Here is a 14,414-nt window from a genome sequence, read left to right as displayed (position 1 = left end):
GATACCAGATTTGTTGGATGTTGCTTCGCCGTCCGTCCGTCTCGCCGCGTGACTCTAATTTCTGGTGGTCAAAGGTTTGACCACTCGCCTTGTCCACTGGCTCGAGCAAAGTCCGGCTCAGCAACATCCTGCCAACTACGCCAAATGTTAGAGGTGAAAATATTCACATAAAGGCCTGAGTATAAGTAAAAAAGCAGTTTATTATATCAGAATTCTGCGAGGAAAGGCCTGAGACTCCGCACCCTTTGACGGCACCTTTTCTCACTTGAACTGAGGCTCACACGGGTTAATATAGAGTCAAGGGGCAGAATTAGTTGTATTCTCATTTATATACAACCAATCAACTATATTCGCGTCACACTTCATTACATGCAGTCAATCAATTTTCTTAGCATCCAAGTTATCACATATATGGTTAAAATGGGTGTTGTCTTACCCTCCCCTAACTTCATACAGAAGTCATTCAAAACTAACATAATGATGTCCTGTCTGCACCTGGGGTCCTTGATCTTATCAAGGACACATAGCATTTCTTGTTCTGGGAAGCTGTTATCAGCGGCTGTTGAAATACTCCCTAGGTTCTCATGAGGTAGATTCCTAGATCAGCTGAGGTTCTCGAGGGTGGAGGAGGGGGAGGTGGCTGGTTTGGGGGCGCCGATTGGGCTGGAGGAGCTGGTTAAAGAATTGGGGAGCATGCAGGCGGGGAAGGCCCCGGGGCCGAATGGGTTCCCGGTTGAATTCTACAGGAAATACGTGGACCTGCTGGGCCCGTTGCTAGTGAGGACTTTTAATAAGGCGAGGGAGGGGGGGACCTTGCCCCCGACAATGTCCAGGGCGCTGATTTCTTTGATCTTGAAGCGGGGCAAGGATCCATTGCAATGCGGGTTGTATAGACCAATCTCGCTCCTCAATGTTGACGCTAAGTTGCTGGCGAAGGTGCTGGCTACGAGAATTGAGGACTGTGTCCCGGGGGTGATTCATGAGGACCAGGTGGGATTTGTGAAGGGTAGGCAGCTAAATACAAATGTGCGGAGGCTCCTCAACGTGATTATAATGCCCTCGGTGGAGGGGGAAGTGGAGGTAGTGGCAGCTATGGACGCGGAGAAGGCCTTTGATTGGGTGGAGTGGGAGTATCTTTGGGAAGTGTTGCGGAGGTTTGGGTTCGGGGAGGGGTTCATCAGTTGGGTCAGGCTGCTATATAGAGCCCCAGTGGCGAGTGTGGCTACGAACCGGCGGAGGTCGGGGTACTTTCGGCTGTACCGGTGGACGAGACAGGGGTGCCCCTTGTCCCCCTTGCTGTTTGCACTGCCAATTGAGCTACTGGCCATGGCACTGAGGGAGTCCAGGAAATGGAGGGGATTGGTTCGGGGGGGGGAGAGGAACACCGGGTGTCGTTGTATGCAGATGACCTGTTGTTGTATGTTGCGGATCCAGTGTAGGGGATGGAGGAGGTCATGCGGATCCTTAGGGAGTTTGGGGACTTTTCGGGGTATAAACTCAACGTAGGGCTGGTTTAGTTCACTGGGCTAAATCGCTGGCTTTTAAAGCAGACCAAGGCAGGCCAGCAGCATGGTTCAATTCCCGTACCAGCCTCCCCGAACAAGCGCCGGAATGTGGCGACTAGGGGCTTTTCACAGTAACTTCATTGAAGCCTACTCGTGACAATAAGCGATTTTCATTCATTTCATTAGGGACGAGTGAGCTCTTTGTGGTGCACTCAGGGGACCAGGGAAGGGGGGTAGACGAGATACCACTGAGGAGGGCGGAAAGGAGCTTTCGGTACCTGGGGATCCAAGTAGCTAGGAGTTGGGGGGCCCTGCACAAGCTCAATTTGACGCGGTTGGTGGAGCAGATGGAGGAGGATTTTAGAAGATGGGATATGCTGCCACTCTCACTGGCGGGTGGGTGCAGTCGGTAAAAATGACGGTCCTTCCGAGGTTTCTCTCTGTGTTCCAGTGCCTTCCCATTATGATCCCCAAGGCCTTTTTCAAACGAGTAAGCAGGAGCATCATGGGATTTATGTGGGCGAATAAGACCCCGAGGGTGAAGAGGGTGTTTCTGAAGCGTAGCAGGGACAGGGGGGGGGGGGGGCTGGCGCTGCTGAATCTGTGTGACTATTATTGGGCAGCCATTGTGGCGATGATCCGTAAGTGGGTAATGGAGGGCGAGGGGGCGGCGTGGAAGAGGTTAGAGATGGCGTCCTGTGTGGGCACGACCCTGAGGGCGCTGGTGACGGCACCGCTGCCGCTCTCGCCGACAAGGTACACCATGAGTCCGGTGGTGGTGGCGACACTGAAGATCTGGGGGCAGTGGAGGCGACACAGGGGCGAGGTGGGGGCCTCGGTTTGGTCCCCGTTTCGGGAGAACCATCGGTTCGTCCCGGGAAGGATGGATGGGGGGTTTCGGAGCTGGCATCGGGCGGGGATTAGAAGAATGGGGGACCTGTTCATCGATGGGACGTTTGCGAGCCTGGGGGCGTTGGAGGAGAAGTTTGGGCTACCCCCTGGAAACGCTTTCAGGTACATGCAAGTGAGGGTGTTTGTGAGGCGGCAGGTGAGGGAATTCCTGCTGCTTCCGTCATGTGGGATTCAGGACAGGGTGATTTCAGGTGTATGGGTTGGAGAAGGCAAGGTTTCGGCGATTTATCAGGAGCTGCAGGAAGAGGAGGAGGCCTCGGTGGAGGAGTTAAAGGGCAAGTGGGAGGAGGAGCTTGGGGAGGAGATAGATGAGGGTCTGTGGGCTGATGCCCTGAGTAGGGTTAATTCTTCCTCCTCTTGCGCCAGGCTCAGCCTAATACAGTTCAAGGTTACTCACAGAGCGCATATGACAAGGGCGAGGTTGAGTAGGTTCTTTGGAGTGGAGTACAGATGTGGGAGGTGCTCGGGAGCCCGGCAAATCACGTCCATATGTTCTGGTCGTGCCCGGCACTGGATGGGTTTTGGAGGGGTTTTGCGAGGACTATGTCCAAGGTGGTGAATGCCCGGGTCAAGCCGAGCTGGGGATTGCCATTATTTGGGGTATCGGACGAGCCGGGAGTGCAGGAGGCGAAAGAGGCCAGTATTCTGGCCTTTGCGTCCCTGGTAGCCCGGCGGAAGATTTTGCTACTATTGAAGGATGCAAAGCCCCCTAGTGTGGAAGCTTGGATCAATGACATGGCAGGATTTATCAAGCTGGAGAGGATAAAGTTTGCCTTGCGAGGGTCTGTGCAGGGGTTTGGATTGGATTGGATTTGTTTATTGTCACGTGTACCGAGGTACAGTGAAAAGTATTTTTCTGCGAGCACCTCAACAGATCATTAAGTCCATGAGAAGAAAAGGGAATAAAAGAAAATACATAATAGGGCAACACAACATATACAACATAACTACATAAGCACTGGCATCAGATGAAGCATACAGGGTGTAGTGTTAATGAAGTCAGTCCATAAGAGGGTCATTTAGGAGTCTGGTAACAGTGGGGAAGAAGCTGTTTTTGAGTCTGTTCGTGCGTGTTCTCAGACTTCTGTATCTCCTGCCCAATGGAAGAAGTTGGAAGAGTGAGTAAGCCGGGTGGGAGGGATCTTTGATTATACTGCCCGCTTTCCCCAGGCAGCAGGAGGTGTAAATGGAGTCAATGGATGGGAGGCAGGTTCGTGTGATGGACTGGGCGATGTTCACGACTCTCTGAAGTTTCTTGCGGTCCTGGGCTGTGCAGTTGCCATACCAGGCTGTGATGCTGCCAGATAGGATGCTTTCTATGGTGCATCTGTAAAAGTTGGTAAGACTCAATGTGGACATGCCAAATTTCCTTAGTTTCCTGAGGAAGTATAGGCGCTGTTGTGCTTTCTTGGTGGTAGCATCGACGTGGGTGGACCAGGACAGATTTTTGGAGATGTGCACCCCTAGGAATTTGAAACTGCTAACCATCTCCACCTCGGCCCCGTTGATGCTGACAGGGGTGTGTACAGTACTTTGCTTCCTGAAGTCAATTACCAGCTCTTTAGTTTTGCTGGCATTGAGGGAGAGATTGTTGTCGCTACACCACTCCACTAGGTTCTCTATCTCCCTCCTGTATTTGGACTCATCGTTATTCGAGATCCGGCCCACTATGGTCGTATCGTCAGCAAACTTGTAGATGGAATTGGAACCAAGTTTTGCCACGCAGTCGTGTGTGTACAGGAAGTAGAGTAGGGGGCTAAGTACGCAGCCTTGCGGGGCGCCGGTGTTGAGGACTATTGTGGAGGAGGTGTTGTTGTTCATTCTTACTGATTGTGGTCTGTTGGTCAGAAAATCGAGGATCCAGTTGCAGAGTGGGGAGCCAAGTCCTAGGTTTTGGAGCTTTGATATGAGCTTGGCTGGGATTATGGTGTTGAAGGCGGAGCTGTAGTCAATAAATAGGAGTCTAATGTAGGAGTCCTTGTTTTCGAGATGCTCTAGGGATGAGTGTAGGGCCAGGGAAATGGTGTCTGATGTGGACCAGTTGCAGCGGTATGCGAATTGCAATGGATCAAGGGGTTCTGGGAGTATGGAGGTGATGCGCTTCATGATCAACCTCTCGAAGCACTTCATTACGACTGAAGTCAGGGCCACTGGTCGGTAGTCATTGAGGCACATTGCCTGGTTCTTCTTTGGTACCGGTATGATGGTGGTCTTCTTGAAGCAGGTGGGGACCTCGGAGTGGAGTAGGGACAGGTTAAAGATGTCCGTGAATACCTCTGTCAGCTGGTCCACGCAGGCTCTGAGTGCACGACCAGGGATCCCGTCTGGGCCCGTCACCTTCCGAGGGTTCACTTTCAGGAAGGCCAATCTGACTTCGGAAGCTGTGATGGTGGATATGGGTGAATTATGGGCTGCTGGGGCACTCGCCAGCGGATTGTTGGTTACCTGCTTGAACCGAGCATAGAATGCATTGAGTTCATCGGGGAGGGGTGCGCTGCTGCCAGAGATACTGTTCAGCTTCGCTTTGTAGCCCGTTATGTTGTTTAGTCCTTGCCACAACCGCCGAGAGTCTGTCTGTGACTCTAGCTTGGTTTGATATTCTCTCTTGGCATCTCGGATGGCTTTGCGGAGGTCGTACCTGGATTTCTTGTATAGGTCAGGGTCATCTGCCTTGAACGCCTCAGATCTGTCCTTCAGTAGGGAGTCAATCTCGCGATTGAGCCATGGTTTCCGGTTGGGGAACGCACGTACTGCTTTCTTTGGCACGCAGTCGTCCACACATTTGCTGATGAAGTCTGTGACGATGGTGGCACACTCATTTAAGTTGGTCGCTGAGTTCTTAAATATGGACCAGTCCACTGTCTCTAAGCAATCACGCAAGAGCTCTTCTGTCTCCTCGGACCAGCACTGCACAACCTTCTTAGCTGGATTCTCAGGCGGTTCCTCAGGCGGTGGCAACCGTTCCTAGAGTATCTCGCGGAGCGTTAGGAGGAGGGCAGCACCAGCCCAGGGGCGGGGGTGGGGGGTGGGGTGGAGGGAGGGGAGGGTTTCTCTTGGGGGGGAGTGTTTGGGTCGAGGTGTTTTTTTCCCCTATTTGTGCTGTTTACTGGTATAAGGGGGGGTTACTGTACATGGGGAAATCCAATGTATAATTTCTACTTGTGTTCTTATTGCTTTCTTTTTGTTGGGGGGGTTTTGTTGAAAATTTGTTGAAAAACTTGAATAAATGTATATTTTTTTTAAAAAAGAAAATATTTTTATTGAAATTTTAACAATTTTTATACAAAGTTTACACAAACCGAAACAACATGTAAAAACAGCAATAGCTCCCCCTAACAATATATATTTCTTTTAAATTTAGAGTACCCAATTATTTGTTTCCAATTAAGGGGCAATTTAGCGTGGCCAATCCATCTAGCTTGCACACCCTTTTGAGTTGTGGGGGTGAGACCCACACAGACACGGGGAGAATGTGCAAACTCCACACGGCCAATGACCCAGAGCTGGGATTCGAACCTGGGACCTCAGCGCCATGAGGCAGCAGTGCTAATACTGTCCAACGTGCTGCCTTTCCCCCTAACAATATGAACTAAACTTCCCCCACTCCCCCAACAGCGACCAACTCTTTAAAGTACATTATAAACGGCCACCAGCGAAAGTAAAACTCACTCACCAACTTTCTCACGGTGAACTTAACCTTCTCGAGGTGCAAAAAATCCAACAGGTCACGCAGCCACGCCGAGGTGCTTGGCAGCTTAGTCAACTTGCAGCCTAAGAGGATCCGACTCCTTACCAAATCCGAGGCAAAGACAAAGAGTGTCTGCCCCTGTCCCCAACCGGTGCTCTGCAGGAAAGTACTTTTTGACCCAGCCATGCACCCGAACCCATAAATGTCCGTGAGCCCATATTTCTCCTTCAGCTCCTCCAAGCTCGCAAACCGTCCTCCTGGAAATAAATCTCCCAACTTCTCCAACCCCTTCTCCTTCCACACCCTAAACCTCACATCCAACCGAGCAGGCTCGAATAATAGATTCACACAGGTGGGAGTTAGCTTCGAGTCCGCCCTCAAACTGAAGTGTTGAAGGAGCTGCCTCCAAATGTTTAGCGGGGCTATTACCACCGGGTTAGTTGAGTGTTTACCTACTCTTTGTTGTTTCAAAATCTCAGGTGCATTCTCAACCAAATAAATTATCACCCGCAAAAATGCTTGTTCTTTATCTGGGGGAACGTGACAAAGGTAAGAACTGACTCAACATTTTTATGACTTTCAACATTTTAATAAACCAAATGTACTGGCGAGTTAAAATTGGATTGCTGCCAAAGTCATCCTATTTTTGTTTTGGAGCAGACTGGCCTAAACATGCGTTGCTTGCTTTCAAACATATCTCTGGAATACTAGCTCAGTTTGAACCAACAACTTTCGGACTCTGAGCTTGAAGGTGTCTCTTGCCAGTACATTTATCCTCATTGCACATTCTTTACATACACAGCAACTAAGTGTTTACATTTTTACTGCAAATAAAACTCAGTCTTTTACAATAACTACTGATTCATTAATTGTAACTCAATTAAGGCTCATTACTTATTCAATCACCTGTTACTAACTGGTAGCTAATTAGTACAGTAATCTTTAATTAATACATTTGGTAATACAAGATACACTGTTAATGGCAGACAACAGCTTGAGTGAGTTGGAGTGACTGGAGCAGCTGAAAGCTCTCACCTGAGATCACAGCATCTGGAGGGTGGGGAATGCAACCATTCAGCCCTTTGAGTCCATGCCTACTCTCTGCAGAGCAAGCTCAGTCAGTCCCATTGCCCCATTCTATCCCCAAATCCCTGTAGGTTTATTTCCCGCCAGTGCTCATCCAATTTCCTTTGAAATCTTTCCATCATCTCTCCTTCTGCAGACCTCGCAAGAAGTAGGTTCCAGGTCATTACCACTCGCTTTACATGTAAACAAGGCTCCCACAACACAGGAGTCTATTTGGCCCATTTTTCCCACACCAGCTCTTTGTACAACTCCCCATTTAACCTATCCTCTGACTATTTTGTTTTCTTTCCAAGAATGCATCAAATTCCCTTTTGGAAGGTATAATCCAGTCAGCTTGCAGCATCGTTGCAGACAGTGCATTCCAAATAACACGTCACTTGTGTTTAAACAATAATCTTTATTATTATCACAAGTAGGCTTACATTAACACTGCAATGAAGTTACTGTGCCTCGTCGCCACATTCCGGCGCCTGTTCGGGTCACAGAGGGAGAATTCAGAATGTCCAAATGACCTAACAAGCACGTCTTTTGGGACTTGTGGGAGGAAACCGGAGCACCCGGAGGAAACCCATTCATACACGGGGAGAATGTGCAAACTCCACACAGACGGTGACTCAAGCCAGGAATCGAAGTCAGGTCCCTGGTGCTGTGAAGAAATGCTGGTACCCACTGTGCTACCGTTCCGTCCAACAACAAATAATTGTGGATATAGTGGGCGAAATTCTCCGGTATCGGCGCGATGTCCGCCGACTGGCACCCAAAACGGCGCAAATCAGTCGGGCATCGCGCCGCCCCAAAGGTGCGGAATGCTCCGCATCTTGGGGGGCCGAGCCCCTACTTTAAGGGGCTAGGCCTGCGCCGGACAAATTTCCGCCCCGCCAGCTGGCGGAAAAGGCCTTTGGTGCCCCGCCAGCTGGCGCGGAAATGACATCTCCGGACGGCGCATGCGCGGGAGCGTTAGCGGCCGCTGACGGCATTCCCGCGCATGCGCAGTGGAGGGAGTCTCTTCCGGCTCCGCCATGGTGAAGACCGTGGCGAAGGCGGAAGGGAAAGAGTGCCCCCACAGCACAGGCCTGCCCGCGGATCGGTGGGCCCCAATCGCGGGCCAGGCCACCGTGGGGGCACCCCCCGGGGCCAGATCACCCCGCGCCCCCCTCCAGGACCCCGGAGCCCGCCCGCGCCGCCGGTAAGGTAGGTGGTTTAATCTACGCCGGCGGGACAGGCATTTTAGCGGCGGGACTTCGGCCCATTCGGGCCGGAGAATCGCGGGGGCCCGCCAACCGGCGCGGCGCGATTCCTGCCCCCGCCGAATATCCAGTGCCGGAGAATTCGGCAACCGGCGGGGGCGGGATTCACGCCAGCCCCCGGCGATTCTCCGACCCGGCGGGGGGTCGGAGAATCTTGCCCAGTGTGTCTGGAGTTTCAGAGTTTTCAAAATGGTGTCAAAGGCATGGTTATTACAAAAAAATTAAGATTCAATCTTTATCAATGATTTTGTGAGGTCACCAAGTATAATATATCCTAATTTGCGGACAATTGTAACATAATTACATTTCGATAGCACCTCTCACGACCACTGGACCTCCTAAAGGGTTTTGCAGCCAGTAAAGTACTTTTGAAGCACAGTAATGGTTGTAATATTTTTTCCAATTAAGGGGCAATTTAGCGTGGCCAATCCACCTACCGTGCGCATCTTTGGGTTTTGGGGGTGAGACCCACGCAGACAACAAAACAAAGAACGAAGAAATGTACAGCACAGGAACAGGCCCTTCGGCCCTCCAAGCCCGTGCCGACCATGCTGCCCGACTAAACTACAATCTTCTACACTTCCTGGGTCCGTATCCCTCTATTCCCATCCTATTCATGTATTTGTCAAGATGCCCCTTAAATGTCACTATCGTCCCTGCTTCCACCACCTCCTCCGGTAGCGAGTTCCAGGCACCCACTACCCTCTGTGTAAAAAATTTGCCTCGTACATCTACTCTAAACCTTGCCCCTCACACCTTAAACCTATGCCCCCTAGTAATTGACCCCTCTACCCTGGGGAAAAGACTCTGACTATCCACTCTCTGTCGATGCCCCTCATAATTTTGTAGACCTCTATCAGGTCGCCCCACAACCTCCGTCGTTCCAGTGAGAACAAACCGAGTTTATTCAACCGCTCCTCATAGCTAATGCCCTCCATACCAGGCAACATTCTGGTAAATCTCTTCTGCACCCTCTCTAAAGCCTCCACATCCTTCTGGTAGTGTGGCGACCAGAATTGAACACTATACTCCAAGTGTGGCCTTACTAAGGTTCTATACAGCTGCAACATGACTTGCCAATTCTTATACTCAATGCCCCGGCCAATGAAGGCAAGCATGCCGTATGCCTTCTTGACTACCTTCTCCACCCGTGTTGCCCCTTTCAGTGACCTGTGGACCTGTACTCCTAGATCTCTCTGACTTTCAATGCTCTTGAGGGTTCTACCATTCACTGTATATTCCCTACCTGCATTAGACCTTCCAAAATGCATTACCTCACATTTGTCCGGATTAAACTCCATCTGCCATCTCTCCAAGCCTCCAATCTAAATCCTGCTGTATCCTCTGACAGTCCTCATTGCTATCCGCAATTCCACTAACCTTTGTGTCGTCTGCAAACTTACTAATCAGACCAGTTACATTTTCCTCCAAATCATTTATATATACTACAAACAGCAAAGGTCCCAGCACTGATCCCTGCGGAACACCACTGGTCACAGCCCTCCAATTAGAAACGCATCCTTCCATTGCTACTCTCTGCCTTCTATGACCTAGCCAGTTCTGTATCCACCTTACCAGCTCACCCCTGATCCCGTGTGACTTCACCTTTTGTACTACTCTACCATGAGGGACCTTGTCAAAGGCCTTACTGAAGTCCATATAGCCAACATCCACTGCCCTACCTGCATCAATCATCTTTGTGACCTCCTCGAAAAACCCTATCAAGTTAGTGAGACACGACTGCCCCTTCACAAAACCATGCTGCCGCTCACTAATACGTCCATTTGCTTCCAAATGGGAGTAGATCCTGTCTCGAAGAATTATCTCCAGTAATTTCCCTACCACTGAAGTAAGGCTCACCGGCCTGTAGTTCCCTGGATTATCCTTGCTATCCTTCTTAAACAGAGGAACAACATTGGCTATTCTCCAGTCCTCCGGGACATCACCTGAAGACAGTGAGGATCCAAAGATTTCTGTCAAGGCCTCACCAATTTCCTCTTCAGCCTCCTTCAGTATTCTGGGGTAGATCCCATCAGGCCCTGGGGACTTATCTACCTTAATATTTTTTTAGGCCGCCCAACACCTCGTCTTTTTCGATCTCAATGTGACCCAAGGCTATCTACACACCCTTCTCCAGACTCAACATCTACCAATTCCTTCTCTTTGGTGAATACTGATGCAAAGTATTCATTTAGTACCTCGCCCATTTCCTCTGGCTCCACACATAGATTCCCTTGCCTATCCTTCAGTGGGCCAACCCTTTCCCTGGCTACCCTCTTGCTTTTTATGTACGTGTAAAAAGCCTTGGGATTTTCCTTAACCCTATTTGCCAATGACTTTTTGTGACCCCTTCTAGCCCTCCTGACTCCTTGCTTAAGTTCCTTCCTACTTTCCTTATATTCCACACAGGCTTCGTCTGTTCCCAGCCTTTTAGCCCTGACAAATGCCTCCTTTCGCAAGGATGTGCAAAGTCCACACGGACAGTGACCTGGGGACCTTGGCGCCGTGAGGCAGCAGTGTTAACCACTGCACCACCGTGCCATCGTTGTAATATAGGAAGCTGCAGGCATGCATATGTAATAACATTTAGCTTTAAGATTTAGTCACTTTCATAACATATTCACTATTTTAAGTAACAAGGTCAAGGAAGCCCTTCTAACCTCTAAAATGTGGCTTCCTGCAGCCATATTACATTCTGTACCTTTTCTACATTAACTCTGTATTGATTTCATATCAAAAGCCAGTCATGAAACTAAAGGGCAGCCCAGTAGCACAGTGGTTATCATTGCCGTATTTGAACTTTCAGAAAGCTTTTGACAAAGTCCGCATAAAAGATTAGCGTGGAAAGTTAATGCGCAGGGGATTGGGGGTAGTGCACTGAAATGGACAGAAAACTGGTTGGCAGACAAAGAGAAGGAATTAATCAATCTTTTACAAATTGGCAGGCAGTGACTCGTGGTGTACTGCAGGGATCGATGCTAGGACCCGAGATATCCACAATATATATGAATGATTTAGATGAGGGAACAAAACGTCATACCACCAAATTTGCAGATGACACCAAGTTGGGTGGGAGGGTGAGCTGTGAGGAGGATGCAGAGATCCTTCAGTGTGATTTGGACACGTGGAATGAGTGGGTAAATGAATGGAAGATGCAGTATAGTTTGGATAAATGCAAGATTATCCACTTTGGTAGCAAAAATAAGAATGCAGACTATTATCTGATTGGCCATAACTTAGGAGAGGGGAACGTGCAATGAGACCTGGGTATCCTCGAACACCAATCGCTGAAGGTGAGCATGCAGGTGCAGCAGGCGGTAAAGAAGACAAATGGTATGCTGGCCTTCATTGCGAGAGGATTCGAGTACAGGAGCAGGGATGACATGCTGCAATTATACAGAGCCTTGGTGAGGCAACACCTAGAATATTGTGTGCAGTTTTGGTCTCCTTATCTGAGGAAGGATGCGCTAGCTACAGATTGCCTTTCTATCATCATACCTTTTGTTGTTATGTCCCAATTTACGAGACAACTTGCCCCTCGTACCTCAACAGTTTTCTTCTGTGAGAAACACCCAGATAAATAAAACAGAAGAACCATGTAACCACCAAAGGCCATCATCATGGCAATGTGGCATGCTGTGCCGGGTTCCAAACAGAAATGGGAACTAAGTACCTACTGACTTCCCAATACCCTTTTGCTCTGCGACCCTTGTGAAATTTGAAACCAGGTATTCACAACAAGGCTCAAAGAGCATCAGCCCACTGGTCGCAGAGCTGCGAGACCGGAAAGTCTATCAAAAAGAAATCCTGCGACCCTCACCTTGACCAACTGTCAGAATGAACAAAATGCAGTCCTGATGGACTTCAGAGCAGAATCTAACCCCTGTAATCACTTGTGAACTTGTTGGTGTCTCAGCAGATGCGATGAATCACAAAATCCCTTCCCACATTCAGAGAAGATGAACGGCTCTCCCCCGTGTGAACTTGCAGGTGTGTCGATAGGTAGTACGTATCCGCGAATAGATGCCCTACTCAGAGCAGGTAGATGGCCTTTCCCCAGTATGACCTCGCTGATGTTTCTTCAGGGAGGATGACTGAGTGAATCTTTTTGCACACTGAGAGCAGTTGAACGGCTTCTCCCCTGTGTGAACTCGCTGGTGTGACTTTAGGTTAGCTGAATCACTGAATCCCTTCCCACACTGAGGGCAGGTGAACGGTCTCTCCCCAGTGTGAATTCGCTGGTGTCTCTGCAAGTGGGATAGCCGAGGGAATGCCTTCCCACACTGGTCGCAGGTGAACGGCCTTTCCCCAGTGTGATCTCGCTGGTGGATCTGCAGGTTGTTTAATCGAGTGAATCCCTTCCCACACTGAGAGCAGGTGAACGGCCTCTCCCCAGTGTGATCTCGCTCATGTATCTGCAGGTGGGATATTCGAGTGAATCCCTTCCCACAATAAGAGCAGGTGAACGGCCTCTCCTCAGTATGAAGTCGCTGGTGTCTCTGCAGGCTGGATAATTGAGTAAATCCCTTCTCACATTGAGAGCAAGTGAACAGCTTCCCCCCAGTGTGAACTTGCTGGTGTCTCTGCAGGTGGGATAACTGAGTGAATCCCTTCCGACATTGTGAGCAGGTGAATGGCCTCTCCCCTGTGTGAACTCGCTGATGGCTCTGCAGCCTGGATGAATCACTGAATTTCTTCCCACACTGAGTGCAAGTGAACGGCTTCTCCCCAGTGTGAATGCGCTGGTGTCTCTGCAGGCTGGATAATTGAATGAATGCCTTCCGACATTGCCCACAGGTGAATGGCCTCTCCCCAGTGTGAATGCGTCGATGAGCTTCCAGCAAAGATGGGGCACTGTATCCCTTCCCACAGTCCACACATTTCCACGGTTTCTCCATGTTTTTCGTCTCCTTATATCTCTCCAGTTTGGATATTCAGTTAGAACCTTGATCACACACACGTTTACAGTCTCTTCCCGCTGTGAATGGTGTGATGTTTTTTTTCAGGCTGTGTAACTGGTTAAAGCTCTTTCCACAGTCAGTGCTCTGGAACACTCTCACTCGGGTGGGTGTGTCTCGGTGCTTTTCCAGCCACACTGATGTTTAAAATCTTTTGAAGACGCCTGAACAAACATTTCTCCATCGAGATTCAAAGGCCGATGATATTCAGGTCATGGTGAACAGAGTGTCTCTGTCAAATCTCGACGTGACGTTTGAGATTTCGGTCTGTAATTCCTCCTCTTCTAATATCCTGTAAAATAATTTGGAAAACAGTCAGTACAGGATGAAAATTCAAAGCAGACATTTCTAGTTTTTATGGAAAATTATTTCCTCTCTCATCCCCAAAAGCTGCAAGTCTCCATCCCACACACTCGCCCTCCCCCTGCTGTATTTGATATTCACCCTCTTAATTCTCCTGAAGGTGCTGATTCAGGCTGATTGACAGATCCAAGCTCACTGCTCCCTGTCCTGGGGCCTTCGAGCCAGCTCAACCATTCAATGAGATCATTGGCTGATCTACCTCAGCACATTTCCCCCCCCCCCCCTATCCCCCAGATCCCTTGATGTATTCAACATCTAGAAATCTCGGTCTTGAAAATACTTACAACACCAGGTTAAAGTCCAACAGGTTTGTTTTGAATCACTAGCCTTCGGAAGCACAGCTCCTTCATCACCTGAAAGCTCGTGTTTGAAACAAACCTGTTGGACTTTAACCTGGTGTTGTAAGACTTCTTACTGTGCTCACCCCAGTCCAACACCGGCATCTCCACATCATTAAAAATATTTGAAATAATATATATATAATCTGATATGTACCATAGAACAACACGAGACATGTCTCTCCAATATTAATTTACTGTCCCCTTAAATGTCAGCCATGCTGGAGAAACCAATTGAAGGTCAGAATTCGAAAGACAAATGACAACTTGGGTCAGAGCGAGAAGCCGCCCTGTGATCTCCCCCGGCCCGGGACTGC

General features: G+C 49.4%; 1 protein-coding gene across 1 annotated transcript; it reads right to left on the bottom strand.

The window, feature by feature from the left end:
- Positions 1-7,568: 7,568 nt before the first annotated feature.
- LOC140419851 (uncharacterized) lies at positions 7,569-14,403 on the bottom strand. Its single transcript, XM_072503905.1, has 2 exons — positions 14,255-14,403; positions 7,569-13,688 (listed from the first exon to the last, which is right to left on the bottom strand). The coding sequence occupies exon 2, from the start codon at positions 13,334-13,336 to the stop codon at positions 12,467-12,469; it is 870 nt and encodes a 289-aa protein (XP_072360006.1). The 5' UTR covers positions 13,337-13,688; positions 14,255-14,403; the 3' UTR covers positions 7,569-12,466.
- Positions 14,404-14,414: the final 11 nt, after the last annotated feature.

The sequence above is a fragment of the Scyliorhinus torazame genome, chromosome 5, assembly GCF_047496885.1.
Source record: "Scyliorhinus torazame isolate Kashiwa2021f chromosome 5, sScyTor2.1, whole genome shotgun sequence".
Classification (NCBI taxonomy): Eukaryota; Metazoa; Chordata; class Chondrichthyes; order Carcharhiniformes; family Scyliorhinidae; genus Scyliorhinus; species Scyliorhinus torazame.
This window is presented reverse-complemented; position numbering and strand designations above follow the sequence as displayed.